Source organism: Pseudovirgaria hyperparasitica, assembly GCF_010093815.1.
Source record: "Pseudovirgaria hyperparasitica strain CBS 121739 unplaced genomic scaffold EJ05scaffold_1, whole genome shotgun sequence".
Classification (NCBI taxonomy): Eukaryota; Fungi; Ascomycota; class Dothideomycetes; order Acrospermales; family Acrospermaceae; genus Pseudovirgaria; species Pseudovirgaria hyperparasitica.
The window spans coordinates 1,054,517-1,082,480 of record NW_022985549.1 but is presented as its reverse complement, the minus strand read 5'-3'; the positions used below and the strand labels follow the sequence as shown (position 1 = coordinate 1,082,480).

At 53.0% G+C, this 27,964-nt stretch overlaps 11 protein-coding genes and 1 non-coding gene across 12 annotated transcripts; 4 read left to right on the top strand and 8 right to left on the bottom strand.

Moving 5' to 3' along the window:
* Positions 1–496: 496 nt before the first annotated feature.
* Positions 497–1,869, bottom strand: EJ05DRAFT_506453 (uncharacterized protein; the record flags this gene model as incomplete). The annotated part of the gene is made up of 2 exons (XM_033747821.1): positions 1,080–1,869; positions 497–988 (listed from the first exon to the last, which is right to left on the bottom strand). Exons 1-2 carry the CDS (start codon positions 1,800–1,802, stop codon positions 497–499), a joined length of 1,215 nt encoding a protein of 404 aa, XP_033605222.1. The 5' UTR covers positions 1,803–1,869.
* Positions 1,870–2,393: 524 nt separating this feature from the next.
* Positions 2,394–5,352, bottom strand: EJ05DRAFT_14082 (uncharacterized protein). Its single transcript, XM_033739232.1, has 3 exons — positions 4,986–5,352; positions 4,764–4,922; positions 2,394–4,715 (listed from the first exon to the last, which is right to left on the bottom strand). Exons 1-3 carry the CDS (start codon positions 5,149–5,151, stop codon positions 2,626–2,628), a joined length of 2,415 nt encoding a protein of 804 aa, XP_033605221.1. The 5' UTR covers positions 5,152–5,352; the 3' UTR covers positions 2,394–2,625.
* A 3,117-nt stretch (positions 5,353–8,469) lies between these two features.
* On the top strand, positions 8,470–10,640 carry EJ05DRAFT_471727 (myo-inositol-phosphate synthase). The gene is made up of 3 exons (XM_033743023.1): positions 8,470–8,601; positions 8,700–9,532; positions 9,588–10,640. The coding sequence occupies exons 2-3, from the start codon at positions 8,817–8,819 to the stop codon at positions 10,480–10,482; spliced, it is 1,611 nt and encodes a 536-aa protein (XP_033605220.1). The 5' UTR covers positions 8,470–8,601; positions 8,700–8,816; the 3' UTR covers positions 10,483–10,640.
* Positions 10,641–10,718: 78 nt separating this feature from the next.
* EJ05DRAFT_481655 (uncharacterized protein) lies at positions 10,719–12,135 on the bottom strand (the record flags this gene model as incomplete). Its single annotated transcript, XM_033745094.1, has 2 exons — positions 10,719–11,584; positions 11,961–12,135. The coding sequence occupies 2 exons, from the start codon at positions 12,133–12,135 to the stop codon at positions 10,719–10,721; spliced, it is 1,041 nt and encodes a 346-aa protein (XP_033605219.1).
* A 450-nt stretch (positions 12,136–12,585) lies between these two features.
* EJ05DRAFT_t9 lies at positions 12,586–12,690 on the top strand. The gene has a single exon. It is a non-coding gene; the product is annotated as a tRNA-Leu (tRNA).
* A 786-nt stretch (positions 12,691–13,476) lies between these two features.
* On the bottom strand, positions 13,477–15,430 carry EJ05DRAFT_14014 (uncharacterized protein). Its single transcript, XM_033739228.1, has 2 exons — positions 15,172–15,430; positions 13,477–15,120 (listed from the first exon to the last, which is right to left on the bottom strand). Exon 2 carries the CDS (start codon positions 15,006–15,008, stop codon positions 13,665–13,667), a length of 1,344 nt encoding a protein of 447 aa, XP_033605218.1. The 5' UTR covers positions 15,009–15,120; positions 15,172–15,430; the 3' UTR covers positions 13,477–13,664.
* A 1,701-nt stretch (positions 15,431–17,131) lies between these two features.
* EJ05DRAFT_506448 (RCC1/BLIP-II) lies at positions 17,132–19,232 on the bottom strand. The gene has a single exon (XM_033747820.1). It carries the CDS (start codon positions 19,000–19,002, stop codon positions 17,191–17,193), a length of 1,812 nt encoding a protein of 603 aa, XP_033605217.1. The 5' UTR covers positions 19,003–19,232; the 3' UTR covers positions 17,132–17,190.
* A 56-nt stretch (positions 19,233–19,288) lies between these two features.
* Positions 19,289–20,227, top strand: EJ05DRAFT_481652 (uncharacterized protein; the record flags this gene model as incomplete). The annotated part of the gene is made up of 3 exons (XM_033745093.1): positions 19,289–19,435; positions 19,488–19,774; positions 19,831–20,227. The coding sequence occupies 3 exons, from the start codon at positions 19,289–19,291 to the stop codon at positions 20,225–20,227; spliced, it is 831 nt and encodes a 276-aa protein (XP_033605216.1).
* A 79-nt stretch (positions 20,228–20,306) lies between these two features.
* EJ05DRAFT_13662 (fructose-bisphosphate aldolase) lies at positions 20,307–21,649 on the bottom strand. Its single transcript, XM_033739191.1, has 3 exons — positions 21,334–21,649; positions 20,747–21,253; positions 20,307–20,669 (listed from the first exon to the last, which is right to left on the bottom strand). The coding sequence occupies exons 1-3, from the start codon at positions 21,426–21,428 to the stop codon at positions 20,387–20,389; spliced, it is 885 nt and encodes a 294-aa protein (XP_033605215.1). The 5' UTR covers positions 21,429–21,649; the 3' UTR covers positions 20,307–20,386.
* Positions 21,650–21,948: 299 nt separating this feature from the next.
* On the top strand, positions 21,949–23,561 carry EJ05DRAFT_495624 (NAD(P)-binding protein; the record flags this gene model as incomplete). Its single annotated transcript, XM_033746272.1, has 6 exons — positions 21,949–22,090; positions 22,256–22,626; positions 22,764–22,874; positions 23,023–23,059; positions 23,175–23,250; positions 23,366–23,561. 6 exons carry the CDS (start codon positions 21,949–21,951, stop codon positions 23,559–23,561), a joined length of 933 nt encoding a protein of 310 aa, XP_033605214.1.
* Positions 23,562–24,229: 668 nt separating this feature from the next.
* On the bottom strand, positions 24,230–25,194 carry EJ05DRAFT_13658 (uncharacterized protein). Its single transcript, XM_033739189.1, has 3 exons — positions 25,098–25,194; positions 24,427–24,981; positions 24,230–24,316 (listed from the first exon to the last, which is right to left on the bottom strand). Exon 2 carries the CDS (start codon positions 24,893–24,895, stop codon positions 24,521–24,523), a length of 375 nt encoding a protein of 124 aa, XP_033605213.1. The 5' UTR covers positions 24,896–24,981; positions 25,098–25,194; the 3' UTR covers positions 24,230–24,316; positions 24,427–24,520.
* On the bottom strand, positions 25,094–27,223 carry EJ05DRAFT_432991 (uncharacterized protein; the record flags this gene model as incomplete). The annotated part of the gene is made up of 3 exons (XM_033741584.1): positions 25,094–25,422; positions 25,482–26,739; positions 27,146–27,223. The coding sequence occupies 3 exons, from the start codon at positions 27,221–27,223 to the stop codon at positions 25,094–25,096; spliced, it is 1,665 nt and encodes a 554-aa protein (XP_033605212.1).
* Between the last annotated feature and the right edge of the window lie 741 nt (positions 27,224–27,964).

Sequence of the window (27,964 nt, the reverse complement as noted above, 5' to 3'; positions counted from 1 at the left end):
GTCTGTCTGTCTGTCTGTCTGTCTGTCTGTCTGTCTGTCTGTCTGTCTGTCTGTCTGTCTGTCTGTCTGTCTGTCTGTCTGTCTGTCTGTCTGTCACACTTGATATGCTATGTATGACATGACATGATTAGCACGGTAAGTACCATGAACAATTAAACACCAAAGGCGTATTATCGTTTGATTTCTGTGCATTGGGGTTCCTAGATGCGGTGGCAACAGTGGGTGGTGCATATAAGGCCATGTATGATATGAGTGGACGGTTTTTCTTTGGGATATATGGACATATCCATATATGTAGTACAATCAGGCTCTTCTTCTCGTTAGCGTAATTACGCAGCGTGTACATTCGCAGGTTCGTTGCCTTCGTACACTGCACTACCTACCTAGGTACACGACAACACCCCCCAACTCTCATCAGAAATATCTTACAAGCGAGTCCTCAATCCATCTCTTCCTCTTCCCCTTCCCCTATAACCCCCTCCCCCGCCACCCACCCTCAGAAATACCCCCGCACAATCCTCTCCCGATGCCTCCTCAACCCGTCTCTCCGCTCAACCATCTGCCCCAGCCTACTCTCCCTTAACATCCTCCACCCATCCCCTTCCCCATCCCCTCTCCCCTCATCATCCCCACCACCACCATCCCCCCTCAGCACCAACCCCGTATACCCAAACACAACCGCATCCAACCAGCCAGGCCGCGCCTTGCCCGAAAACCACTCCTCACCGCCCAGCCCACGCTCTAGCGCCTCAAACGCCTCGTCTGCGCGGGTGTAGATCTCTTCTGCGTCGATTATGCCGCCTTCCGTTGTGGATGTAGATGATGTAGAGGTGGTGGTGGTGGTGGATGATTTAAGGAGTTCGGCTGTTGCGGCGGCGCGTAATTGGTGGGAGAGCGCGGTGCGGATGAAGATGGATTGGGATGCGGGGGTGATGTAGAGGGGGTGGGTTAGGGAGGTGAAGAGTGGGGTGTGGTGGAGGGTGTAGAGCTGGTGGGTGGGTTAGTTAGTTAGTTTGTTTGTTTGTTTGTTCGGCAGTGATTGGGGTGGGATGGAAAGGGGGAGGGGGGAAAGGACGAACCCAGGCTCGGCGGATGGATGTCTCGACGAGGGAGATGTACGCCTCGTGTCGCGCATCATCTTCTCTCTTTTGCGCTGCTGCCGTAGGATCATCATTATCCTCGTCCTCGTTGTTATTGTTGCCGTCTGCCACCGCGCTATTCTCCTCCGCCCATCGCCGCAGCTTATTACTCGGCACGACACCACCACCACCGCTACTACTGCTACTATCTGTGTTGGATATCAAAAACGGCAGCGCGCCGGACGGACTGGCGTGGTTATTTGACGGCACGAGAACGACGGGGATCTGGAGAAAGGCGAGGTAGGCCTGCCATCGCAGACAGGAAGGATTGAAGCTGAGGCGATCGGTGGCAGCGGGGTTGATCCAGAGCCAGAGCGAAGGTGTTGATGGTGGTGCTGCGTCGGGTGTACTGCTGGGCGAGGAGGAGGAGGAGGAGGAGAGGCGTCGTCTGCGCCGGAGAAGGGATTGAGCGGCGCGCTGAGGCAGTGGGTTCGCGGGATATGTGTGGAGGGGCACGGCTTCGAAGAGGGTTTTGAGGGGGCCTGGGATGCGCCAGAAGGAGGTTGAACGGGGTTGTGATTGTGGTTGTGGATGTGGATGTGGTTGTGGTTTTGCGCGACTGGTGGCGGATGATTGGTGTTTCGGAAGGGAGGTAGAGGAAGTGGAGGACGCATCGCGGGAGGTGTTGTCGGTAGAGGTTTCTGGGTCTGTGGAGGTCGCCATAGTGGGCGGTATAGGACGAGATGAAGAGAGTGTTGTTTGATGCGGACTGAGTCTTGACAACGGACGCAATGATGCTTTGCGCTCACAGCTCTCTGCGACTTTTTTTTTGGCAGAGGTTGGACCCTGTCCCTGGCTCGTGCCTGGCTAACGCTCCCGGCCTCCCGGTCCCGGGCATGAGGACATTGGAATCAAAGAATACCTGCCAGTGGGCTCAAAGCTTCGTATACGCAATTCATGTTTCTTATTCAAGACACGAGCACGGTTGTATTCCAAGTATCAGTCTATAATACTATCTATACGCTCAACGCGATTGTGATTCATACACTACGATCAAGACATTACGTGTATACAAGAAAGTAAAAGCTACTAGAGCTTCAGACAAGGGTCTCGCAACATAGGAAATGGGACGTCGTGTCCATGTGTAGGTTGGAAAATATGGCTGGACTCGTCGAGTCAGATATAAATCGAAAATAGCGTCAAATGACTGAATTCCAGTGACTGCAATAGCCAAGTAGAGGGGTATATCAAATGGCCAACATCGCCGAAACAGAATGTGCTCAAGAGCAGGGCTCAAAAGTGCCGCAAAAAAGTTATGCGCGCAGAGCGAAATGTATCAAGTTGAAAACGCCTTCTGAGATGCGGGAATATATGCGGACAGCGTAAATGGATGCGACCTGCCGCGAACATGGGGTCATGTCGTAAACAAGCGTGATAGACTCCAGAAATTTTGTAGTGAACAGCCCACCAGTCGTTTACTGGTAGGTAAATAGATCGCCAAATATGTAGTGTGAATCGAAGGTAAAGTGGTTGTACGTGCAGACCCTCACATCATCATCATGAGTTTAGTGGTCCTCCGCTCTGGGAACCGGCGTGCACCCGTCCCGAGCATCGAAGTCTGGGATGCAGCGTGTTGAGCGTGGCGCTCACAATACGGCCTGCCGTTGAACTCGAGATAGTCGTCCTTGAGGGGAATGCGGCAGTGTGAGCACATGAAGCACCTCGGGTGGTATTTTCTCTTCTTGTCCGTCTCAAGGAACTGGCCCTCGATACCACGGTTGCAGAGTTGACAGAGTGAGTTGTTCATCTGGTGATAGTGATGCTCGCAGTAGGGTGCATTATTGTGAACGTAGAAGTCGGCCGTTTGGAATGGTTGCCGGCAGGTCTTGCAAGTGAAGCACTCCTTGTGCCAGCGACCAGTGAGACGACCATCGGCTGCTTTCACGGATTTGCCAACAATGGACTCGTTGCAACCGCGGCATTTGGGTCGTTTCCCACTCGTGGGTTTCCGTTGTAGTCCTTCATTTTGTGGTGGCAAAGGTAGAGTGACGTTTGGAGGTTGCCTTTTCGGAAGCTGAGCAGCATTACGCGAATCAAGTCGTGGAGGAAGTGCGCCGCGTGGCTGCAAAGCGGCGGGAGGCTGAGGATGAAAAGACTGAGGATTCTGGGGTGCCGAGTTTGGGACAAGGGGTGAAGGCCTAGCAGGAACCTCTTCAGGTGGAGATAGAGCAGGTGGTATTGGGTATGTGGCAGGGTTGACTGGTCGGCCACTTCCATTGGATACAGATGGTCGCTGCTGGCTTATGATTCCCCTATGAATGGCTGGGTCCATTGGAGATTCCGGAAGCTCCTCGACGGTTGCAGGTATCGCAGGAGGATTGGGAAGGGAGATGTTGTCCGGGGCATTCGTACGAACCACGCCTGGTTGCACTCCCAAAGGCAGTCTCTTAGGGGGCGAACCATAACTTGTTGGAGACTGCAATTGGCCCCGCGTCGGATCACTTTCTTTTCTTGCCCGGCTAATCTTTTCGGGACCTCCAGACTCGGATTCATGAATGCTGGATACAGAACTGACACTGCGTGCGTCAAATCCTGACATGGATCCACCAGAAGAAACTGATTCAGAGGATGTGTGCATTGAGCTTTCGGCGGGGCTATTCGGAGTAGGAATTTGTGAAGCTGGCGCAAGCTTGGTGACTGGAGCTCCAGGCTTCGAAGTTGCCAAGGAGTAAAGATTGTTCAGAGAGGGCATCGGAGGCACTGGAGGCGCTTCAATCGAGTCGGAAGAATACACAGAAGAGATTGTCGCGTTGCTTAATGCTCTTGAGCGCGCTGCAGGTTCCGATGGTCTTCTAGGTAAGGAAGCAGCCCGGTCCTCCTGAGCTGGCACCGGAAAGGTTTTGGAACGGTCAATCGTGTTCAAAGGCTTTGGAACATCCAAAGGCTCCTCATCGCGCACACGCCTGAGGAACTTGTCGATGCCTTCGAAAGGATGATCATCGTCATCATCGTCATCTGCCGGCGGCGGGGGTGGTGGTGGTGGTAGATTGAAACCTGCTTTCGGGCCATTTGGCAAGCCGGTGGAACGGACAGAGCTTCTTGAACGCCTTGAATTGTTCGAACCGGTAGAATGCGAGCGACTGCGTATACTTTTCGCAGGCGAATTGTGCTCGTCTGGTCCAGCTTGTGGGCTATCCACTCTTGTGTTATCCGTCGTGGTCGCTGAAGGTCTCCGATCAAAGCTCCCTTTCCTGCCATCGAAGGGGCCTGGTGAAATGTTGTCCATCCGCTTCAACACATTGGCGCCGCCGTCGAATCGTGGACTGACGGGTGCGTACATTGCATTGGACTGAGGCTGTGCCAGTCGGGTACCTGGATCGGTCGGCTTCCTGTCCCGCGGCCTGACGCCCGTTGGAGTATTACTTCGACTGCCCATCGTTGGCCATGGCGGGAAAGCGCAGTCGAGGTTCGAGTTGAGCTCCGGTGAAGGAGGGCTGTATGGTCGAGGCATAGGGCTGGTGACACTACGCATGGGAGTCTTGCGGCCGCTTCCTGAAATCATAGGAGAAACACTTCTCGAACCGCTGTAGTCGCTGACTGGCGTGATGGGCGCCATAGGTCTTGAGTATGGTTTGTCTGTAGTTGTTAGCAGCGCTTCATGATAGGGATATCCTCTCTACACACTAGCAGCGGCCGGGTCTATCTTCGGTGGTGCTTGTCTACCAGGACGCAAGAGACCGTAAGATTTGCGATTCGATGCAACGAACGAGTCCATGGTTTCTGAGCGAGGAACTGCCGGTCTGGCATGTGGAGGAGGTGGTGAGGGCTCATACGTTTCTGGCTCTATTGGTAGCGGGTTAGTTGTTTAGTTGATAGGCCAAGTTGTGAGCTGGCGGCTGGAATTACCTTCTGTAGTTTGCACACAGAGGTGGTCTGCCAGTCTGGAGATCTCAATCTCGATGCCGCAATCAGAGCACTTGATAGTCGGTAACGTGCTCGACGACCTTTCTTCATGAGTAGCAGCAGTAGGCGTAGGCGGTGCCGCGTTCCTCCATCTTCCTAAGCCCAGCATATTTGATTGCTCTGGTGTCGCGCACACAAGAAAAGAAAGTTGTTGCAGTATGAAGCATCCGAGAACGAGCGTGGCGAGAGCAGTTGAAGAAAGAGCTTAGGACAGGATGTGTAAGGAGGATCCCAGTAGGTATTAGATGTTTGTTTGGTCGATGGCGGTGGCGTGGACAGGGCTGGCCAGTGGGGAGAAATGGGCTCGCAGCTAAATTGAACAGGCCAGTATCCAATCAGATTGGGTTGAGGAGGAAATTTGGAGTAGATCAACCAGATTGCCGCCGTGATGGAGAATAGGATGATAGGGCTAGAGGTATTACCGGCACGCGCGCTGGCAAATGATGAACAGTGACGACAACGTGTCGGCGAATTGATGTAAGATTCGAGAGGAGTAGTAGATGGCAGGATGATTAGAAGTCGGAGTTGAAGAGAAGGAAAAGTAGGCGGTCGCAAGAAGAGTGAATGCAGCAGCTTAGTATTAGACTACTACATGACGGGCGCAAGGTGTGCAAGGTGCGCATGAGTGTATAGCAACAGTACAAGTATAGCTAAAGCAGTAGTAGACAGCTTCAACGGACGTGATTGGGTGCCTGAGGGGACAAAGTGGGGGTGTCTCGTGCTTAAACGAGCTTGACGGCCGATGGAGAGCTATCCGGATTTGGCACAACGATTCAGGTCGTTTTGCCTGTCTTGTCTGTCTTGTCTCTCTCTCTCTGACCCCTTAGGTATCTATCTGTTGCACTCCTTGCTTGACATCCATGACAGAAGTGTATATTATAACATCATCGAGTCAGTGTACCTGTTCCTCTCCACCATATAATTACGATACTAACTAATTATCACAAAAAGGTGGACAGTAGACATGTGCAGTGTGGTTGGTGCATGTGGCCGGACGGGCTGAGAGATGAAGATGGTCATGGCTGCCTCTGGATTGGTGTAATTGGTGACATGACCACGAGAAAGTAGGGAAGGTGCGATGGTGCATCATGTGTGTGTGTGTGTGTGTGTGCTGAGTGCCTGCCTGTTTGTGTGTGTGTGTGTGTGTGTGCCTGCCAGAGAAGTGTAAAGAAGAGTGCAGGTGCCAAGGTGAATTGTGCACAAAACAAGACCCACACGCTAAAATTGAGATTGAGAGCTGCGGGGCGCTAGACCCTTAGCCAATCCCGTACCCTCAACCCCTGGACCCATCCCCGAATAGGCATGGCGCCCCGGCTGCAGCTTGCAATGGCGCCACCTGCACCTGCCCCTTTCTGTCCCTGTCCTTGTCCCCGTTCCTGTTCGCTCCTTCCACCTTTTGCGCTGATTCCTTCCACCTTAGGCTGCAACTGCATTCACTCCACCCTCACAAGCCTTTGTTGTAGCGACATATAGTCACAATAGCTAGCATCTAGCTTGATGATGATATACATTCTTCATCTCACCACATCGTCATCTGCATCGTCATCGTCATCATCTTCATCTGAAAATCGACTTGATGACTGCTACACTACGATCGATCATCTCTGCCATCGGTATCGGTATGCTCGTCCACGTCAATCATCGTATGCATCACACGTGACCTCTTTGTTCGTAAGGGATCCGATCCGACACTCGCAACACCACTTGCGACTCTTTCTGTCAGAGTCAGACTGCACGCTGCCGGCCTGCCCATCAACTCCTCCATGGACCTCAACAACCCCAGGATAATCCCGAAATTCGTCACTCTAACATACAAAATTGAGCAATAAGCCGTATCTTATCACCCACGACCTTCAAATTTGCTGCTTATTATGACCGTAATAACTCGCATGGATAGATATGCATGGTATTATGAGCACCTTATGCATGGCCGTTTACATGGTCTATATATCCGTCAACCCAGTCCGTGCGTGCCTTGCCTGCGTGCATTCAGCCTCCGACGGTCCCCGGTCCCGGAACTGCCCTCACTGTCTGTCTCATTGTTCTAGGCTCGATACAATTACAGACTCAGAACTCACACAGTCGCTGCTCCTGAGGAACAACCAGTAGGTACCATTGACATATGATTACAGTAGATGGCAGGTGATTCGTCTTACAAGGGATCGCACTTGTCATGGTCACGTTGCTAGTCATGTTCGACCAGCGTTACTCTGATCGCGCCGTCGTGTCTTCCGTCCCTGCAGCAACAATTGAATGGATCAACAACCTATGGAAGATCCATTTCCGTCCTCTGGTCATGCAAGACTTGAAGACCGCCGGGTATAGCCGATCATCATACGCATATATCTCATCAACTTTTCCCACTTCTTGCCGAAATCATCATTGGGAGAACAAGATAGACTTTTGCTCTCGTCTGGTACACTAGACTTGATTGATTACCGTGCCGAGACTTCCACATCTCCCGAATCTCCCGACGCAAGAGTCTGCAAACTTTACCTCTCATCTCGAAAACATTCCGGCAGCTGGAGATCGACCGCTCATCCAACTCTCGAAATGACAACTAGCCACTTGGTACTGTACCATCAATTCTTCTCAACTCGACATGCAGGGACTTTAGCTAGTAGTGCTGTAGCGTTCGTTCCCCTCATTTCTCACAGGAAGCTCATACGCTACCAACGACCTAAACCCAACCATCTGTCTTTTAGGGGTTGCTGTGGTCAACCCGGTCTGGTGCTTATCCTGCTTCTTTCTCAACAGCCCCTGGGCATGTGCAAGCATGCTTGATGATTATAGAGAAAATGCACTTTTGTACTTTTCGCCGTCTCTCGGCAGCGCGGTTTTCAATTTCACGCAGGATATATATCATATGCTACGTCGGGCTTCACAACAGTGATTCGAGATTCGAGTGCTATGGCATGTGATCTACCCCGGATACACAGCTGGTTTATCACAAGACAATGATTTGCAGTGTCCGGCGGAGACTACGCGGCGTAAGTGAGTGATAGGTCGCGGGGTACAATGGCCAATGGCTCTATCTAATCATTCAAGTGCAAGCGCACCGCTCTCTACTAACGCTATCCTCAAGTCCGACCATATCGAGGTAAACGTACCGAGGAATGGATGCGTTATTATTTATGGAACGTTCTATGATTAGACTCTTATGTAACGTGTTATGCCTCCGGCGATATAAGGCTCGCTTCTTAGAGGCTAGAATACTAATATTATAGACACTAATCGTATATAAACTGGCGGTGTGTAGTACTAGTTGGAAGCCAGCAGCCGTGGGGTGCTTTATTGGATGGCGCCAGAGTCCCTTGGTCTTGGCGGATCCAAGGATCGCGGGGCAGGGTTGGTGGGGTTCGCTTTGTCTGTTTATAAAAGACTGTCGCCCGACCTCTTCCTCCTTTTCCCTTAACACTGAAATAGAATTGAAAGTCCGCGAATAGACACATACACAGTATCGTCCATCAGACTCCTTCATCGACCATAATACCCGCCCGTCTAGTCTCAGGGCCAACCACAGGCCCGCTGTCAAGACGTTTTCCAACCTCCTTAACTCGTGAGTACCTCCCTATCAAATATGGTCTACACACTCGTTCCCCTTTGGGAATTACGTGACGACTTAAACATCAAAGTCGATGCTCATCGTGTCCACAGCGTCCATCACCCGTTCGCCGGCCGACGCACCTCTCCTGCGGGGAGTTCGTCGGATTTACCCATATCCAAGTAAACCACTTTCGAGTACAAAGTTTACTACACTCGAACTATCTCAATATGGCACCTCACGCCGAAGCTGCTAACGGCCACGCGAACGGGAATGGATCCATCGTACCTGTACCTTCTCCCACGACCAACGATATCTTCGTCGTCAACTCTCCCAATGTCACCTACACCGAAACGGAGATCACCAGCAAGTACACCTACCGGACCACGGCCATCAGCACTGGAGCGGATGGCAAATTTGTCGCTACTCCAAAGGAGACAAAGTACGACTTCAAGACCGAACGCAAGGTCCCCAAGGTCGGCATGATGTTGGTCGGGTGGGGCGGCAACAACGGGACAACGGTCACCGCCGGTATCATTGCCAATCGCCGTGGGCTTGTCTGGGACACTCGTGAGGGACAGCAATCTGCCAACTACTATGGCTCCGTCATCATGGGCTCCACAATCAAGCTAGGCACAGACTCCAAGTCCGGCAAGGAGATCAACATTCCCTTTCATGATCTTCTGCCCATGGTCCACCCCAATGATCTTGCCATTGGCGGCTGGGACATTAGCGGCATGAACCTCTCTGATGCTATGGATCGCGCTCAGGTCCTCGAGCCGTCCCTCAAGAGCCTTGTCAAGAAGGAGATGGCCCAGATGAAGCCCCTCCCCAGTGTCTACTACCCGGACTTTATTGCGGCCAACCAGGAAGAGCGTGCCGACAATGTCCTTTCTGGCACCAAGGCCTGCAATGCACATGTCGAGCAGATCCGCAAGGACATCCGGTAGGTTTAAGCCAAACTTAGTAGTAGGACATCAGACATGCTAATCCTCTTCCAGTGACTTCAAGGCTGCCAATAACCTCGACAAGGTCATCGTCCAGTGGACTGCCAACACCGAACGTTACGCCGAGATTATTCCCGGTGTCAACGACACTGCGGACAATCTGCTCAAGGCCATCGAGCAGGGTCACGAGGAGGTGTCTCCTTCGACCGTGTTCGCGGTCGCATGTATCCTTGACAAGGTCCCGTTCATCAACGGATCGCCCCAGAACACGTTCGTGCCTGGCGCCATCGCACTTGCTGAGAAGCACGGTGCCTTTGTCGGTGGAGACGACTTCAAGTCTGGCCAGACCAAGATGAAGTCTGCACTGGTCGACTTCCTCATCAACGCCGGCATCAAGCTCACGTCGATTGCCAGCTACAACCACCTCGGAAACAACGACGGCATGAACCTGAGCTCCCACAAGCAGTTCCGCTCCAAGGAGATTTCCAAGTCCAACGTCGTCGACGACATGGTCGCAGCCAACACCGTCCTGTACAAGGAAGGCGAGCATCCCGACCACACGGTCGTCATCAAGTACATGCCCGCGGTCGGTGACAACAAGCGTGCGCTCGACGAGTACTACGCCGAGATCTTCATGGGCGGCCACCAGACGATCAGCATGTTCAACGTGTGCGAGGACTCGCTCCTCGCCTCGCCTCTGATTATCGATCTTGTCATTGTTGCCGAGATGATGACGCGTATCCAGTGGAAGGAAGAGGGCAAGGACTACGCCGGCTTCCACTCTGTGCTGAGTGTGCTGAGCTACATGCTCAAGGCGCCTCTCACGCCTCCTGGCACGCCTGTGGTCAATGCCCTGGCGAAGCAGCGCTCTGCCTTGACCAACATCTTCCGTGCCTGCGTTGGGCTGGAGCCGGAGAGCGACATGACGCTCGAGCACAAGCTCTTCTGAGCTGGGCGGGGGCATGTGCTGCGGTGACGAGACATGGGGTAGATGGGCATGTAGGTGCTGTGGTGACAAGACATGGGGTGGATTGAGGACGCACGCTGTAACCAACTATACACGCTCATTGATGCAATACAAGTAACTTGCCATGCATGAATTCCGTCAATGCCAAACGTGACATGACCTGGGCCCGTATAAAATACGATATATAATACACCACCATCTACCCCTTCCTCCCTATCTTACTTTTTGTCCTCCCCACCCTTCTTCTCCACTCCTCTCTCCACCCCCCTCTCCCCGCCCCCCTTGACCTTCACCCTCGCAATCCGCTCATCAACAATCGCAATCTCTGCATCCAGCCGCAGCATCTTCTCCTCCATCATCGCCACATACTCCCCATCCGACAGCGTGCGCAGGCCGGGCGTCCAGCGCGAGTCGGCGATTTGTTGGAGGATATTCCGTTCTTTGTTCGTTGTCGAGTCTGTTCCTTTCGTGGCTGTCGTGCCTGGCGTGGCTGTCGTGCCGTTCGTCGTGCTGGGCGGGGTAGTCGTTGTAGTCGTTCTATTACTGCTAGTAGTGTTGTTTGTGGTGTTGTTTGTGGTGGTGGTGGTGGTGGTGGTGTTGCTTGTAGTGTTGTTCGTAGTAGGCGCAGTAGAAGAAGAAGTAGTACCCCGCCCGCTCCTCCGAAAATCAACGACGCTCTGCCCAACCAACCCCAACGCGCCAAAGACAAGCATGCCAGGCAGCACATTGCGCGGGCCACGCGTTGAAGCGGCAGTCAGACCCCCTGCTGCTGCGCCGGCGAGGGAGCTTGCTTTTGCTGCTTCGGCGGTGCTGGTTTTTGGTGGGGGATGCATCTGCTGGGCTGTTGAATGCTGCGTTGGGGATGCGGATGGGTATGTGGATGGGTGTGTAGATGTAGATGGGGATGGAGATGGGGATGAGGGAGAGGAGAAGGGAGAGGAGAAGATAACACCACGATGCAGGTACGCGGTGCGGGTGAAGAGGAATGTGCTTGAGAGGAGGGACCATTGGAGGCCGGTGAGGGCGGCGAAGAGGGCTGGGTGGGCGGAGGTGAGGACGCCGAGGGTTGCGCCGGTGAGGGTGCCTGTTAGGGCTGGTTTTGGTTAGGGGGTTTGTTGGTTGTTTGTTTGTGTGAGAGAGGGGAGGGTGGAGGGGAGAATAGAAAGGGGGGGTGGGGGAGAAGGGATGGGATGGGATGGGGGACGAATGAATGAACGAATAGAAGAGAGATGAGAGATGAGAGATGACAGATGGTAGAAGTGCAGTGCAGACTCGACCATAACGCAATGAAAAGATTACAGTTCGAGAAGTCTCAACACCACATCCACCTATCCATCCCAATCCCACATGACAAACTCTCCCTCTCCCTCCTCTTAGCAAATAAAAACAACAAACTACTCAGGAAAAGAAGCGAGAAAGCGAAGAGAAGAAAGCGAAGAGAAGAAAGAAAAACCACATACCAGACCCAATCACCACCTGCGGAAACGGCGACGACGTGACGATATCAGCCACTCGTCGGATTCGCACGTCGTCGTCGTCGTCTGCTGTTCGTTGTCGCTGTTGTTGTTCTTCTTGACGACCAGCACCACCATCAGGACTACCAGCACCACCACCAGCACCTGCTTGATCCGTCATCGTCGAATCAGACTTAAGATTAAGATGAAATGATCAGATCAATTCGACAGGTCAATCCACAGGTCAAATCAACCCAGAATCAATCAATCAATCAACGACACAGAAGAACCAAGTCATCATATATCCCTGTCGTACCGTATCGTACCGTATCGTAGCGTTGTCAAGTCGCGTAATACAGCTGTTGAGAGAGAGAGAGAGAGAGAGAGAGAGAGAAGATAGATAAAGAAACCTGATCCCATACGCAGAATGAAGTTCAAGTAGTAGTCAAGCTCGAAGTATCGCAGTCCGCAAGCGTAGACCCACCCAACCCTAAGAAAACCCCAAGCCTTTAAAAAAAAGAAACCGCACTAACCCCAATCGATCCCCACACATCCACAATCCTCAGTGACTCATTAGCACACTGCATTCCAAGAACATAGACACCCTACACCACAGATCTCTCCATCATCAGGCAAGATGGCCGAGTTGGTTATGGCGCCAGGTTAAGGCTTACTCACCTTAACGCATTATTTCCTGGTCTCGAAAGGGGCGTGGGTTCAAGTCCCACTCTTGTCATTATTCTTTTTCTTTTTTTCTTTTTGTTTCTTGTCTGTCAACAATAAATAGTACGTAGTAGATACATAGATCAATAAATTCATCTTTGTCTTATCAAAGTAGAATCTCCACAAGCACGTCATGTCAGGTCACACACATCAAGCCACGTACGGTAGAAGATGATTGCCAGAAAGTATTAAGTGATTAGGCCGTGAAGCGGGTAATATTATAGTAGTCTTCAACACACAGGCGTGTAGCGATATTAATGCATAACTTCATAAATCATAACCCCATAGCCACACACCCAACCATGATGCATGCTCCATATCAACAAGCCATGACGTATGCTCCATCTCATCAAGCCATGATGCATGATCCACCTCAAGGAGGCCCCGCCTGGATCTAGTCTCTCGCAAGCAGCATGTCCTCATCAGGGTCATCCGTATCCTCCCAGCTGTGGGTAGTAGGGGCAGGACGTGTGGCGCGTGAGCGGGGCGGTGCTGGCTGTGACGCTCGTGCAGGACGGTCCGACAGCTTCGAGCGGGCTGAACCACGAGATTTAGGCTCAACAGCCGGCGCCGCCTTGGTCGCTGTGGCCGATCCCGTGCCTGTCGATCCATACTTCGGAAGACGGCCCCTGCTGAATGTATCTGAGGGAGACAGAGCGTGGCCGGTATCGTCGTCGCCGTGCTCCTCCAACAGATCGTCGTAGTTGAAGCTTTTGCGGGGACGCAGCTGGGTCAAGGGTGAATTTGTGCGTTCAAGATGCTCGCGGCGGCCGCGTGCGGTGCCGGCTTCAGAATCGAATATTAGATGCGGCTTGTAACTCCTCGCGCTCCTCGCCTTCCTCAACCTCGGTCGGTTCGCAGGAGGATCTGCTATACTCTCCACGTCCGAACTGACCTCGACGACACGGCTTCATGAATTAGCATACTGCGTGTCGGCGAAAAACCAAGAATGATAATAATAGTAGTCCTGTGCCAGGGCTGCTACTACTACCTCTCGACAACACCCTTGCCAACGGCGTAATCGTCTTCATCGTCAAGACCATCGACTGCTGTCACTGGCACGTTTTCTGGCTTGTGAATGCGTAGTAGCGACAGGAAGTAATCCTCAAGCGGTACGAGATTCAGGAGAATGCCATTCGAGTACCAGGCGATGCCGCAGACCATGGCCCCGGCAACGGCGTCGAGCACAAAGTGATTAGCCGTGGCGACGATGGCGAGAAGAATGGTCAGAGGATATGCGAGGCCAACTAGAACGCAGAGTACTCGGCGAACAGACGGCACGCTGGTCGACAGAGGGTACGATCTGACAGAAAAGTTAAAGTGCCGCGATTGTTGATGCTGGGGCGCCAGAGGGATGGTCATGACGGTCAGACCAATGAGCAGAGAGTAGCCAAAGTGGAGAGAAGGCATGGCGGCGTATTGGTTGCAGAACTTGTTCTGTGTCCAAACACTGCTTTCGCCACCTTCACCATGCACAGTGTCGACGAAACCGTAGCTGCGTGCTTCCTTGCCGATCGGTCCCTTGACATCCTTGTCGGACAGCAGACGGGGCGGCATGCAGGGCCACAGAGTAAAGACGATGAAGGCGATCAGGTTGCAGACGGCCATGGTGCGTCGCCGAGCTTCGTAGAGGAGAGGGCCTGCGGGACTGCCGTTGATCCTGTTTCCATCACGATGCTCCCGTCGGCTGTCGATCCGGTTAGAAGTAGTGGTGTAATAGAACAAGAATACGAGGAAGAGAATGGTGCCTGGGATGTGGATGAAGGAGTAGATTCTGTTGGTCCAGATCATAAGCAGTGGATGTTTCAGAAACCAATGCTGGACCGGCAGCTCCCAGAAGATGTGCAGCTTCTTCTCCAAATGGATGATTTGCAGGGCATGTTTACGAGCCACATCGACGGTCCCTTCGACGAGCGTCAAAGCGGTGATGGCTCGGCCGACCTGGTAAACCCAGTATATCAAGGCCCAGTACCAAACTTCAACCAGGAATGGAAGCTTCTGCAGCACTCTGCTCAAGAAAGTGTTTTTGTGTAGGCGAGTATTTGGCGAAGTGACCTCTTTCTGCCACGAAAACAGCCTCAGCTTCCTTGTGCGATACCTGGACTCTTGTGATGGCAGCAAAGAAGGTGAGATGGGGCGATTCTGCGGGTCTTCGAGAAGACCATCTTCAGAGTTTGGGCTCCGCAGGCCGGATTCGAGGTTGTCAGAGGAGTTGCGGCGAGAAGATGGCGCCTTCAGACTGAATCGGACAGAAGTATTGCGGTTCACCCAGGCACCGCCAAAGAGAAGCGTGACCACGACGAGTGGCTCGACAAAAGCACCGACGCCCATAGTGGATGGAAGAGTAGAGTGGACGAGTAAGAGCTGGAGGCGATGGAGGTATGTATGGGCGAAGAGGATATATGATGGACAGGATCGGGGCGTCGGAGGACTTGAGCAGTAACTGCGTACCGGGTGTCACGGTGAATGAGCAGACAAGGGTGGTGGGACGGACCAAAGGTGGAACAAAACGATGGGAGTGATGAGCGATGATGGTAGATATATGGAGACAAGGATATAGCGGGCGCTAAGGATGGGCCAGGGGTGGGTGCAGGAAGAAAGAGGGCGTGGGGATGATAGCTGTAGCTGATATGAGTGAGAGGTAGATGGCAAGTGTGTGTTGTGTTTTGCCGTTTGGTGGAAGAGAGGGAGTGAGATGTTTGTGAGGAGAAGGTTGGGCAGAGTGAGAGAGCGAGAGGAGAAGGGAGAGAGGAAGAGGAGTGAGAGGGAAGGTTTCGTGTTGGACAGGCAGTCGCGTAGGATTTATTGACGTTGAAGCTAACGAATACCAAGCAAGCAAGTAATGATGGATAATAGGTAATTACAGTCCAGTCAAAAACCAACAAAAGCGGTAACGCAAGGAGCGATGACAGCAAAGCAAATTACAGACAGTCGTCAGCAGCAGTAATTAGAGGATAGCTAGCAGTCGAGTCATAGAGAGGATTAGTGGTGACGGCATGTTGCGTGGTGGTGGTAAGGTTAAGCGTCAAGTGTGTGAAGTTGGCAGTGCTTGGAGAGAAGAGGCACGCGACCAATGGTGCAGCCGTCGAGATCCGCGGACCTGCGCCATTCATCCATCACCAACAAACATATCATCTAAAATAACATCCATCAACCGTATCCGGACGAACAACAAGTCCGAGTCTTCCTCAAGCCGTCCGCGTATATATACCCGTGGACAGGCAACAAGTGGTGTTGCAGCGTATGGAAGAGAGCAATCGTATAGAGATCGTATCCATGATCCGTGATCCGTGCCATCGTCTCTCGCATTCACCCGCAGTCTCTCGCATTCCTACCGTGTGTGGAGAGTCTCCAGTGTACGCTCCACAGTCCACAATTTACGCTCCACACCATCATCCACAACGCCCCACGGACCACGGATCACGGATCGGCCTCTCTTCCGTAGACCGAACGTATAGCTAACCCTCTATACGCGCATTACTGATTGTCACGACGCGAGGAATGCTCAACACGGTCCTGTCAGCAAACATCTGACCATTAAACATGGTCGTATTCGTATCTTCTTCTTCTTGTCTGCTTTTTGACGCCCGTTCTCTCGCTCACCGTCACTTTCTTCACAAAGGCGGAGAGAAGACGCAAGAAAGACCATGGGCACGCGACACACACACACCACACCACACCACCACCGCCAAATCCTCCCCCGCCTCGTCAGCGTTCAGTAGACCTCAGTAGGCCTTAAGTAGCCCCCACTAGTCCCCACTAGCGCCCATCTAGGCAAGGTAAATCCGTCATCATCCCGTCCAGTCTGCCAAGTAAGTAATTACAGTAGGTGCCAACTTGGAACCCACAAACCGGATCGCCCAATCTTACAGCCTTACTAAGCTCACTTTCCCAGCCTTTGCGCAAGGCTGCACTGCTGGTCAGACCTGCCATCCCCCCGATCATCCACAATCCCACAACCCGATCCAAAACCCGCTCTCCGTCGCCGTCGCCGTTCTCCATACTACGCTACACAAGTACGCCTCTACGCTACGCTACACTACACTACGTGCCCGTGCCCGCTACTCATACCCATACTGTACTACTCCGTCCATTATACCTTTTCCAAATCATAATTGCTGGTGTCCCCAATGTCGATGTGCAATCTCGCATCAGAGGGCTAATTGTCTTGTAATTAACGCTTGCTTCATTGAATTTATAGCTTGCTTACTGCCTAAGACGCTAGAAGAAGAAGAGAGACTGTTCTAGACCTTCTTTTGTTGTGTTAAGATTGAGCCTTGAGGTAATGATTAGGGATAGTGAGATAGGGAGTGCCAGTGAGTATTAGGGTGTACGTAGTAAGTGCTCACGTGCCTGCTTGCTTGCTGTTGGTGCCTTAGGTGTCTTTACACCTGCCGCTGCTTAGCTAAGTAGATACTGCTTGGCTTGCTTATATAAGCATTTGCATGTCACGTGTATCGTATATTCTTCTCTCTATTCACTACTCTGCATAACAGTCACTCTCCATCCAACCTCACGCCGTCCACTCGCTCACCTCAATCGTCCCCGCCATCTCCGTGCCGTCCCTCAGCCTCAGTCTGGGAAACCTCTCGCTTTCCCAAAAGCTCCCTCGCCCCGCCATCTTCTCCGTCAACGCTGAATTCACCAGCACCAACGCCCCGCTCGACCACCCCGCCGCACTCACACTGAGCGCAAAGTACGCCCCAAGCCCATCCTCATCCTCGCCATCACCATCACCGTCATCACCCCGTGCAAACCAATCCCAGTTCCTGCCCCGCCGCTCAACCCACTCACTCAGCTCCACAAGCCCCTTTCCTCGCGTCTTCAACACCTCCCGCCGCTCCTTCGACTCATCCGGATCTGCCCCGCCGCGACTCAGGAATTCAAGCCACTTCTGCTTCTCCGGCTCGAACCAGACCCGACGGCCCGTCTGGCGCGCTTCAGGGATGAGCTCTGCGTCGTGGTTGTTCAGCACGCCGCGGATAGTGCGAGACGGCTTGTTCCACCCACCTCCCAGTCCGAGAGCACCGCATGCCGATGGCTCCTTCCCGTACGACGTGATTGTGCCGTCGCTGTGGAGGGCGTGGAAATGGTAGTCGCCAAATGCGAGCTGTTGTACGCCCGACTGTTGGAGGGCGGGGATGAGGGCACTGGGAGGGACGGCGCACTGTGCGTGGGAGTACGAGTCGAGCCAATCTTGGTGGAGCACAGCGACGGAGCCGTTCATGAAGACTCCAAAGGAGCGGAATGAGCCTTGGACGTCGCAGGACGTCGGATAGGGGTTCGTGCTTCGGAGCGGCCTGAGTTCGAAGCTGTTGCCGACAACAATAGAAATGTTGTCCCATTCGACCCTGGAGGCAAAGATACGACCTATATCCGTGAGAAACACGACGTAGTTCTCTAGGCATACCCATGTCACGACAGAGCCGACAATTTCCTCTTCATCCTCCGTCTTCCACGCCGTCTGGCGATCGCTTTTCCTAGCTGACTCATAACTCGTCCATGGGACGGCCGTAGCATCGAGCACTACAGTATCAACCTCCGGGTCCGTATGTCCACGATGTACCCCCCACAAGAGGATACCGGCTCCGGTCACGTACGCTGAGCTGAAGTTCCAGCCCGCCATGACCTGTTTGACAGCTCCAGGCGCCGTGACCTTTCGATGTTCATATGTGTCTGCGTGAAGAAACTTCACTTGAAGTGCTGGCTCTGCATGAGACTTCCACGTCCAGATCCGACCCGAGTCTGAAAGCCCTAGAATATGATTCCTGCCTGACGAGAACTGCCGGATGGCTACGAGAGAGTTGTTCGGATTTTCTCTTCTCAGCGGATCTGGCACGGACGCAGGATACTTGAGTCTAGCAACAACTCCATCCACTGCATATTCCGCCGTCATCCCATCCAGCACCCCTGCCACGTAAAGTAATCCTCGAGAGGTAAGAAAGCTGGTCGACCATCCACCACACTGCATGTCAGCAATGATCCCAAGCTCCTTGATGTTGTTCATGGGCAGTGGTACTGGGTTGCAGCGTGCATGTCCTTGTCGGCCTAGACAGCCCCGATTTGACTTGCCCCAGGTGAAGACGCTGGTCTGCGTCTGTAGTCTGCGGTACAGCTTCTGCCATTTCCTGCCGTCGCCTTCGACTGCAGGTCGATTGGGCAGACGAAACTGTTCATGCGTCACGTGGCTCCAGTATCCAGCGTCCAGGCGTATGTTTGGGTCATGTAGAGCCTTGCAAGTGCTGCAGAGAGCTAAGAAGTCCCTGACGGTAAGGTCTTTAGTGATGATATCAAGTATCTCAACCGGGAGGATCGTGATAGACATTGTGACTGGTCGGGAAGTGAGAGAAGGAATAGTAGACCAAGCAGCAAGAAAGATTGTCGTGCTGCCTGGACAGTGATCCGGTACAGGAGCAGGAGTAGTATGAGTAGTTGCAATGTGACGTTAGGAAACAGAACTCGTGTTGTTGTTGACAAGCTATCCGGTAGTCGACAACCAAGTCATTTCGCTCATATATCAAGTAGAGCTAAATTTAGGTGCACGAAGTATAAAACCTGCATGCGTGAATTGATGTTTCAAGTTTCGTCGCCGCCATGACAGTAACGACGTAATGCTGGGCGTGATCATTGCATACCCTGCAGGCTGTAATGTACGCAAGGCGGGGTTGATCATCATCGTCAGCATCATCCGCCAGACAGGCGACCACTCTTTTGCAAGTACGCGTCCAAACTCATTTGCCATACCCGGTCCCAGCATGGTATGTTTCGAGCAAGATCTCGATTTCTACTTCCCAAGCTTACTATGATCAGCCGCCCAAACGCCGCGCTCCTCCACCAGCCGCCGCTGCGCCCAAGCCAGCACGCTCCAAACTCGCAAAGGAGAACAACATCACAGACGCACAGGTCCACGAGATCACAGAGGCCTTCAATCTCTTTGCGACAAGAGCGCCAATCGAACAGGCCGAGCATGACCATGATGAAGAGGACGCAGACGAGGTGCTCGGGACTGGACGGCGGCGGAGGAAAGGGAAGGGCAAGGCGAAAGAAGTAGAAGCCGAGGAAGCGCTCCGAAGAGAAGATGTACGACGGTGTCTGATGTGCGCACACTCCAGCCAGGACGAAAGATTGATGCAAGAAAACTGACGGTTGCCAGAGCACTCAACCTGAGCGTATCCTCGCGCGAACTGCCAGAGCTCTTCGAAACACTTGATCCCACCGAGACGGGATACATCACTTTCGGGCCTTTCCTTGCGTACGCAGCTCTACTGCTGAATAACCGGCCAGATGACGGGTCAGACGCCGAACAAGAAGAGGCACAGGACGAGGAAATCGAGCATGCTTGGCAATTATTCACCCATGGGCACGACGGGCCAATCACGATGGCGCATCTGAAGCTTGTGGCGAGGGAGCTGAAGGAGGAGGTTCCCGATGAGGTGTTGAAGGATATGATTCTGGTCGCGAATGGGGACCAGGGAAACAACGGGGTCAAAAAGGGAGTAAAGAGAGATGAGTTCGTGGGAGTCATGAGAAGGGCTGGTGTTTTTGGATGAAACCGCATCATTTCGAGCGTGGGCTTGTGTCATTCTGTGTTGGCGTTCTGGGAGCGAGACTACCATCGGCCTACGGTCATCCTTCAAGACGAAGATTGTGACATTCACGCAGGTGGCTCACCACAAACAAACGTCTGCTTAGCATTTCTGGAGCCTCGCCTACTTCGTCGCGCTAGCTTTGCCTGTCGACCAGCAGACGTCCATCTGCCACTCGAGCAGCTTCACCGTTTCCTTGATACCTTCCTCTATCAGCTGGGTTAGACTCAGCTTGCTAGCGTTCAATTGCAGATGCGAATGGTAGTCGTCCAGAACTAGCTTGTTGACGTTGACTTTCGTCACGCCGTGCCGTATACACTCGCGCATGGTTTCCTCGGAGAAGCTGTTCGTCCCGTGTAGCACGATCCGAACACGACCGGCGGCATGCTTGCGAAGGGCGTCGAGTCTGTCATGATGACGTTAGAGACGAGATTGAGAAAAGGAGCTGCTGACAGGCGCCAACAGATGGATGGACTGCCGTACCTATCGAACTCCAATTGCGGTCCCTTCGGCCCATACTCGCCGTGCACATTTCCAAACGCCGGCGCAAGAAAGTCGACGCCCGTACCGATGAACTCGTCAACTTCGTCAAGCGTCGTCAACATGCCCTCCAAGTCTGCAGTGTCCGCAATCCCGTCTTCCCCGCCCTCTATCCTCCCAGGCTCCGCTTCGGTTGCGATGCCGCGCTCCTTGCAATACCTCACCAGCTCCTTGGTCTTTGCAAGGTTCTCTTCTTTTTCGTAGTGGGACATGTCGACCATGATACTGTCAAACGGCAGCGTGTCAGCAGCGTACCGGATCAGTGCTTCATCTTGCGCGTGATCCAGATGAATCGATATGGGGACCGAAGCCTTGGATGCTGCGAGAGCGGCAGCGTGGACGATCAGGCCATCTGAGACTGTGATTGCCCATGGGAACATCTGTATGATCAACGGCGACCGTTTGCGCTCGGCGGCTTGGATGCACGCTATGATGTGCCCTATGTTGTAGCTTGTGCATTGGAATCAGTACCATGCTCGAAGGCGTCTAGTTGTATGGTAGGGGGAAGGGGTTGAAAGAGCAAGGCATACACAATAGGCGCAACGATGCCATAACCGCCGTCCTCTGCATCGCGCAGGATCTTCACGGTCTTGTTTCCCTTCAACGTCGGCGATTGAGGTGACATATCGGATAGTGGGTGTCCAATGAGGTGCGTAGGCGTTACGACCACACAGCTCCTAGCTTAGCTAAACCAGGAATAGTTGTAAAATAATAACTTCAATTCGACGTCTTGTCAAATGATCACTCCCACCATCCACAGCACAACAACATATGCAAGTCTCGAGGTTGATTTCAAATCAAACACCATTGGGACCAGCTGCTGGAAGAGTTCTTCCGGATAATTCAGGTTAAATGGGGGGAAAGTAAGACTCGACGACCTTTGAGGTCGGACATCTATCTGATCCACCCACAAAAAGCCTCCTCGTCTCGAGGCATCAAACACTGTACCCAAGTTCCGGGTTTAGATGCTTCATTGGTACTGGGCCGTACCGACGCATCGGGAGGCCTGCATGAAGACGCCTGTACTATTGATATAGGCGGCCGGAGTCGCTGGTTATATATGCCGCCATGCAGCAGCGACAGTGTTGTCCTCCACCGTCCACCATCCACCATCCCCTATTCCTCGAGCGAAAAAACCCGTCAAGATGGCATCCTCATCACTTCCTGACGCGCCTCCAGCCGCCTCATCAACCGCAACATCAACAACAACACCGACAACAACAGATCTCACCGTCATCCCAACCAACCCACAGAAGAAAATCTCGCTCGACGGGAAAATCATCGCCAGTACGTCTGCCGTCCATCCATCATCATCATCATGATCGTCATCATTCATCATCCCCCCAACCCTTTACCACACCGACCTCGCATCACCACCACAAGAAAAAACACCACACAGATCTCCCACCCCACCAAGCCCCCCTCCTAACCACCAAACCCCCCACCCCACAGTCACCGGCGCAAACAGAGGCATCGGCCTCGGCATCGCAGACTGCTGTCTCGCCAACGGCGCCACAGCCGTATACTCGCTCGACATCAGCGGCGTCGTGCCAGACACGGGCAACAACAGCAACAACAACAACAACAACAACAACAACAACAAAACCAACAACGACTTCGAAGCCGTAGCGGCGCGCTACCCAGGCCAGCTCCACGCCCTAACAGCAGACGTAACGCGCGAAGACGAACTCACGCGCGCAATCGACGAGATCATCGCGCGCGAGGGCCGCATCGACGGCGTGGTCGCGAATGCCGGCCGGACGATGCACAAGCCTGCGCTCGAATTCACGGCGGCGGATATCGAGGGGTTGTGGGGGGTAAATGTAGGGGGCCTTCCCTTTGTGTCAATTCTTTCATCATCTCAGTCCTTGTTCTCTCTCTCTCTCTCTCTCTCTCTCTCTCTCTCTTCGTGTCTTTTTTTGTCGCGCGTCATACTGACATGTAATCAAACACGTGTTAGCTTTACGGCTCGTTCTATGCTGCGCGCGTCGCGGCTCGCGCGTTTATCAGGCTTGGTATTGCTGGGTCTGTGGTCTTTACGGCGTCTATGGCGTCGCATAGGCCGAATAAGGTGGGTCTTTTGTGCGTTTTGTGATGGATAGACCGTTGGCACTGAGACTACACTACCTACCTACCTACCTACCTACCTACCTACCTACCCGTCACCATCAGTACCAAGAGTTCAGCAACTGATGCTAACCTCCTCCTCCGTACGACAGCGCGTCCCATCTGCGCCCTACGGTGCGTCGAAAGCGGGTACGTGTGGCCTCTACTCTACTCTACTCTACTCTACTCTACTCTACTCTACTCTACTCTACTCTACTCTACTCTACTTCCTTCCCCCTCAATCTCCTCCCCTAACCCACCACAGGAATCCGCAACATGACCAAAACCCTCGCGCTCGAATGGTCCCAGTACAACATCCGCGTCAACTCCGTCTCACCAGGGTACGTTGTTCCCCCATTATCCTCCCCCTCTCCCTTTTCCCCTCTCCTTTTTATCTCCCCCTATCCTCCCCTCCTCTCCCCTCCTCTCCCCAAAAATCTAACCGAAAAAAAAAAGCCTCGTAAAAACAGCAATGACATCCTGGGTCTCCCGCCAACCCGACTGGGCCACCCAGCTGCACTACTACGGCGGCCTGCCGCGACTGGCCAGCGTCGAGGAGGTCGGGAGTGCGTATGTGTACCTGCTCAGCGGGGCGGCCGGGTATGTGACGGGTGTGGATGTGCAGGTTAATGGGGGGATTGGGATTTGTTGATTTTTTGATTTTGTTTTGTATTGGGATTGGGGTTGTGGGGGGGGATTTGTTGGGAGGCGGACAATGGGGACAGATGTAGAGGGGACAGAGGGGAGTAGAGAAGGGGGAGGGGGGAAGGGGGTGGATCGATGACTATGTGAGCATGCAGCAGTGAGCACCGATGGAATGCTTCCTTGCCCCCCCTACCCCCTCCCCTGTTTATCCTTGGCACGCAAGACACGAAATGAGGAAAAGAAGACTACTGACGATATTGCGTTGTATAGGTAAGAAGAAAAGAATGTCGTACATACATACATACATGCATACAGAACAGCAAGCAGCGCAGCGAGTGCTCCCTCTCTCTCCCATGTTGCCTTTGTTGTTGTTCTCGCTTGTTGACACAGCAGAACGCATCGGCACTTGACAAGAAGAACGAAAGATCCAGCTTCTTCTTTTTCCTCATCCTCATCCTCCTCCTCCCTCAATTTTTGCCTTTCCACTCCCCTCATCCCAAGTCTCGTGAAAGATCAGACTTTTTTCGTGTACGGTTCGAACGATAACGAATGGAGAATCACGAAAAAACCCCCAAAAAACTCCCGCTTCCCCATCCCCCAAAAACAACCCGCCCAAAGATGTTCTATATTCGCAGGGAAAGTGCAAAAGAAAAGAGAAAGGAAAATACATGAAAACATAGACCCCGGGACGGTCGATCGGTAGGTTGCAACTTGCCTAGCTCTCAACAAGCCATATATACGTATATATCCTACAGTGTGTTCCTACAGTCGTTTTCTCAGTCATCTCTCAAGTCGTTTTCACCAGTCATCTCTCAAGTAGTCGTCTCCTGGAGTCGTTTCTCTCACAGTCATGCCCCATCATGTATTCATACCTCAAAACCAAAACCCCAGCGCTACACTGGCCCGCATATTCGGCCTATGGTAAGCATCCGGCAAGGAGAAGAAAGAAAAAAAAGACGCCAATGACTACACGCACCCACCATGACATGTGCCGGAGAGAAGTGGTATACGGAGCATCATGTGAAAAACGCCTTTGGCGCCCCGCACATGTCTTGTCACGACCGTGACATGCAAAGACCTTGTAACAAAGATCGATGGAGGACGACATTCGCCAATCAGAATGAAGATGCATCGTTTTCTTGTGGACATCCCGAAACGCCAAAAAGTGAGACCCGCCCACATCTCAACATAGGAAAAGAAGAGAAGGCAATATGTACGTATCTTCCTTGCTGACGTCGCTTCGAAAGGCTGAGTAAGGGACAGGGAACGGGAGAAACGTTTGTTGTATAGAGAAGTTGTCCGGTTGGGCAGAGCCATGTCAGTGCATGGCCATCTTCGCATCTTGCAACGGGCCCGACGACACCATGCTCATGTCAAAGTATCTGTCAGGCAGGATATCGCTCTCGTCAGGGGGAGTCGGAAACATGCTGGCATTGCAAGGTCAGCCAACGAGCGCTAACGAACGGTCAAAGTCCGAACAGAGCCCGCAAACCACATCTTGCAAGAACAACAAACCCAGAAGGAGTACAAGACTACTACTTACAAAGGACCCTGACATGACCACTCCATGCGCAGCTCCTCGTTGAGCTGGATGACCGGCCACCCGGTGCGATCTTGGTGTTCCTCAATCATCTTGCAGAGGGCAGCCTGCTTGGACGGGTCGGAGGTGTAGAGAGCGGCGCAGTATAAAGCTTGCGTGGAGAGGATGGTGGCAGCGTGGTCCTTGATCGTCATGGCGATGCCGCCGATAACGTCGATTGACTCTGCAATGGTACTGTTGCGATTCGAGTATTCCAGATAACCACCTGGTGCAGGGCGGTGGATCATGAGGAGGATACGAGCAAAATGGTAGTATTGCATGGCGCAAGCTGAGGGTGCGGTCAGTAAAGAGCATGGAAGATATGACTGGAGGGTTTGGGAAAGCTACCAAATGGAGATGGGTTGATCCAGTGGATCTGGAAGGCCGCGTCACTGTTGGAACTCTTCGGGATGGGCAGCTCTTGGAAGTGGATGGACAAGTGCCTCTTCCAGTCATCCAGCATATTCAACAGGGTGTCAGCATTGTCCATGCGTTGTTGCACATTGGCCTCGCCAGCCTTGCGCTCCTCCTCAGAGGCGTAATTCACAGCTTGGGCAGCGAGGTACACGACACGATTCGCAATCTCGTATTGGTTCATCATGGAGTAAGACTTCTTGGGCCTCCAGAAAGAGAAGCACTTTCTCCGCTCGCGGAAGGCCGCCCAGATATCCTGACGCAACCACGCCCACCAGACGGCCTGTCGCAACCCACCTGACTCACCATGGTTCTCCTGCGATCGCTGGATCCAAAAGACGCCCTTAAGATGGCGCTCCCAGGACTTGCCGGCGCCGTCAATCATCTCGTACGCCGAAACAATGAGGGCAGTAGCGATGATGTCGGGGCTGCGCGTGTAGGACTCGTACTTCATGGCACGCTGGAGATACTGCAGAGTCTCGGAATAATACTGCACAGCCTCGGTGCGATCGGGCCTAACGTTGCAGTCCTGAGGCTTGATAGAGAGATGGCGGGCAGCAAGGGCCAGAATGGCTTTCATGAGACCTTCATTGGACAGGGCAAGCTGGGGTACCATGGTCGAGAAATGCTTCAAGGGATCGTAGAGGTCAAGCCACAAGCTTAGATGGTTGACGAATGTGCTGAAGAGGCAGATCTGATGATCAGTGAGGGTGATGGGGGCCTGCCACAGCTCACGTTCGTCGCCATTCGGCACTGAGCTTCGAGGAGCCATCGAGGGCATCAACGACGGCGGCAGGCCAAGGTGTGGCGAGTTCAAGTGTGACATCTGGGGCGTGGGATATCCACTGTCGGTATCTGGCAAACTTGCTCTGGCGGTTGGGCTGTTGCTGGCACTTTGAGCCTGTAGCCGCATCATCTCATTCCGTCTAGCCGTGAAATAGTCGTTGTCATCGAATGGACAGTCCTCGGCCAGCAGGCCAAACCAGCGATGCGGCTCGAGGACGCTGGAGACAGGAGTCGAATCTTGGGAGTCGCCATAGCTTGTTGCTGCTGCTGTTGTTGTTTGATTCCACGGGAGCTGTCCTAGGTCGGGCTCACTGCCTGGACTATGACGTTGCTTGTTCTGGGCCCAGTGCTGTGTTGGAAGGGTGGACAGGGCAGGAATAGTTTGTAGACGTGCATCGAGAGCGGACTGTGGATATGGAGTGTTGTTTGAGGGAGCTGACGATCTTAACGGAAGTGGTTGTTGCCAGGTTGTGGAGGGAGGCAGACGTCCAGATTGAGTTCGGGAGGGTGGTTCAACGTCACTTGTGCCTGAGCCCGCAGTGCTACACGGAGACTGTACGGAAAGGTCAATATCACCGCTTTATATGCCACCCGATTCGAGAGAGGCCTGATGCCCCCCCAGTCAGAGAGGCCTGCCTTGTCTCAGGGCTCATCCGTTCACAACCGCAAAGCTTGCTTGTTTGCTTGCTTGCTTACAGATTGATGTCGTGCAGATGGATTGTTTTATGGCTTTGGGGGGGTTCAACAAGCTCAAGCTCCAGGTCCTTGCACTGAATGGAGAAGGAAAGAAAGGAAGTGTTTATCCCACGTACTTTTGCATGTCCGTATACACAGTCGCGGTTACCTTTTGCACAGGGCCCGCACACAGGCTTGACTTCGTCGCATTTCATATGCCTGCGTCTACATACCGCACTGAGTCGTCATATGTGAGCCACCTGAGCAAGCAAGCACGCGCACCGGAAGAGTTTATACGGGAGTCATGTCATCTCCAGTTTTCGAGGGGGCGCAAGAAAAAAAAAGCTGGAGCGCGCATGATGCTGTTGCAAGGTACGGTACTGAGCAATGCTTACCAGCCTGTTGTGGTACGAAGTCCCCGACCTCTTGGTTTACGGGGCTTCCGTTGCCCATTCAGCCCAGATTTGTGAGACTCTTCTTGAGTGGGTGTGAGAATCATCGTGTCGAGGGGTAGGTGGAGCACGTGAGAGTGTGAGAGAGAGGGTGGGAGAGTGAGATATTGTGTATGAGTATGTGTGTATGTGTGTATGTGTGTGAGTAGTGTGCGTGAGTGAGGTGAAGGAACAGAAGCAGCTCGTTACCGTTACGAGGGAAAAGGCGAGGTTGAAGAGAATGAGTAGTCGGTGAACAGGGCGTTTGGAGGAGGAGAAGAATCAGGACGAGTCGACAAAGGCGATTCAGAGGGTGGAAGAATGAATGAATCAAAAGGTTGGACGCTACAGGCTTGAAGAGCAGTAGAGGAGAGCGGATCCATACTGAAGTTCGCGAAGGCGAGCGAGTCATAGTTTTTAATGGCAAACATTTTGAACGTTCGTCAATGGAGGCGGCATAGTGGATGCATAGTTGCGTGGATGGAGCTTGTTTTGGCTGAGTGGGGGAAAGGAGGAGAGGGGGGG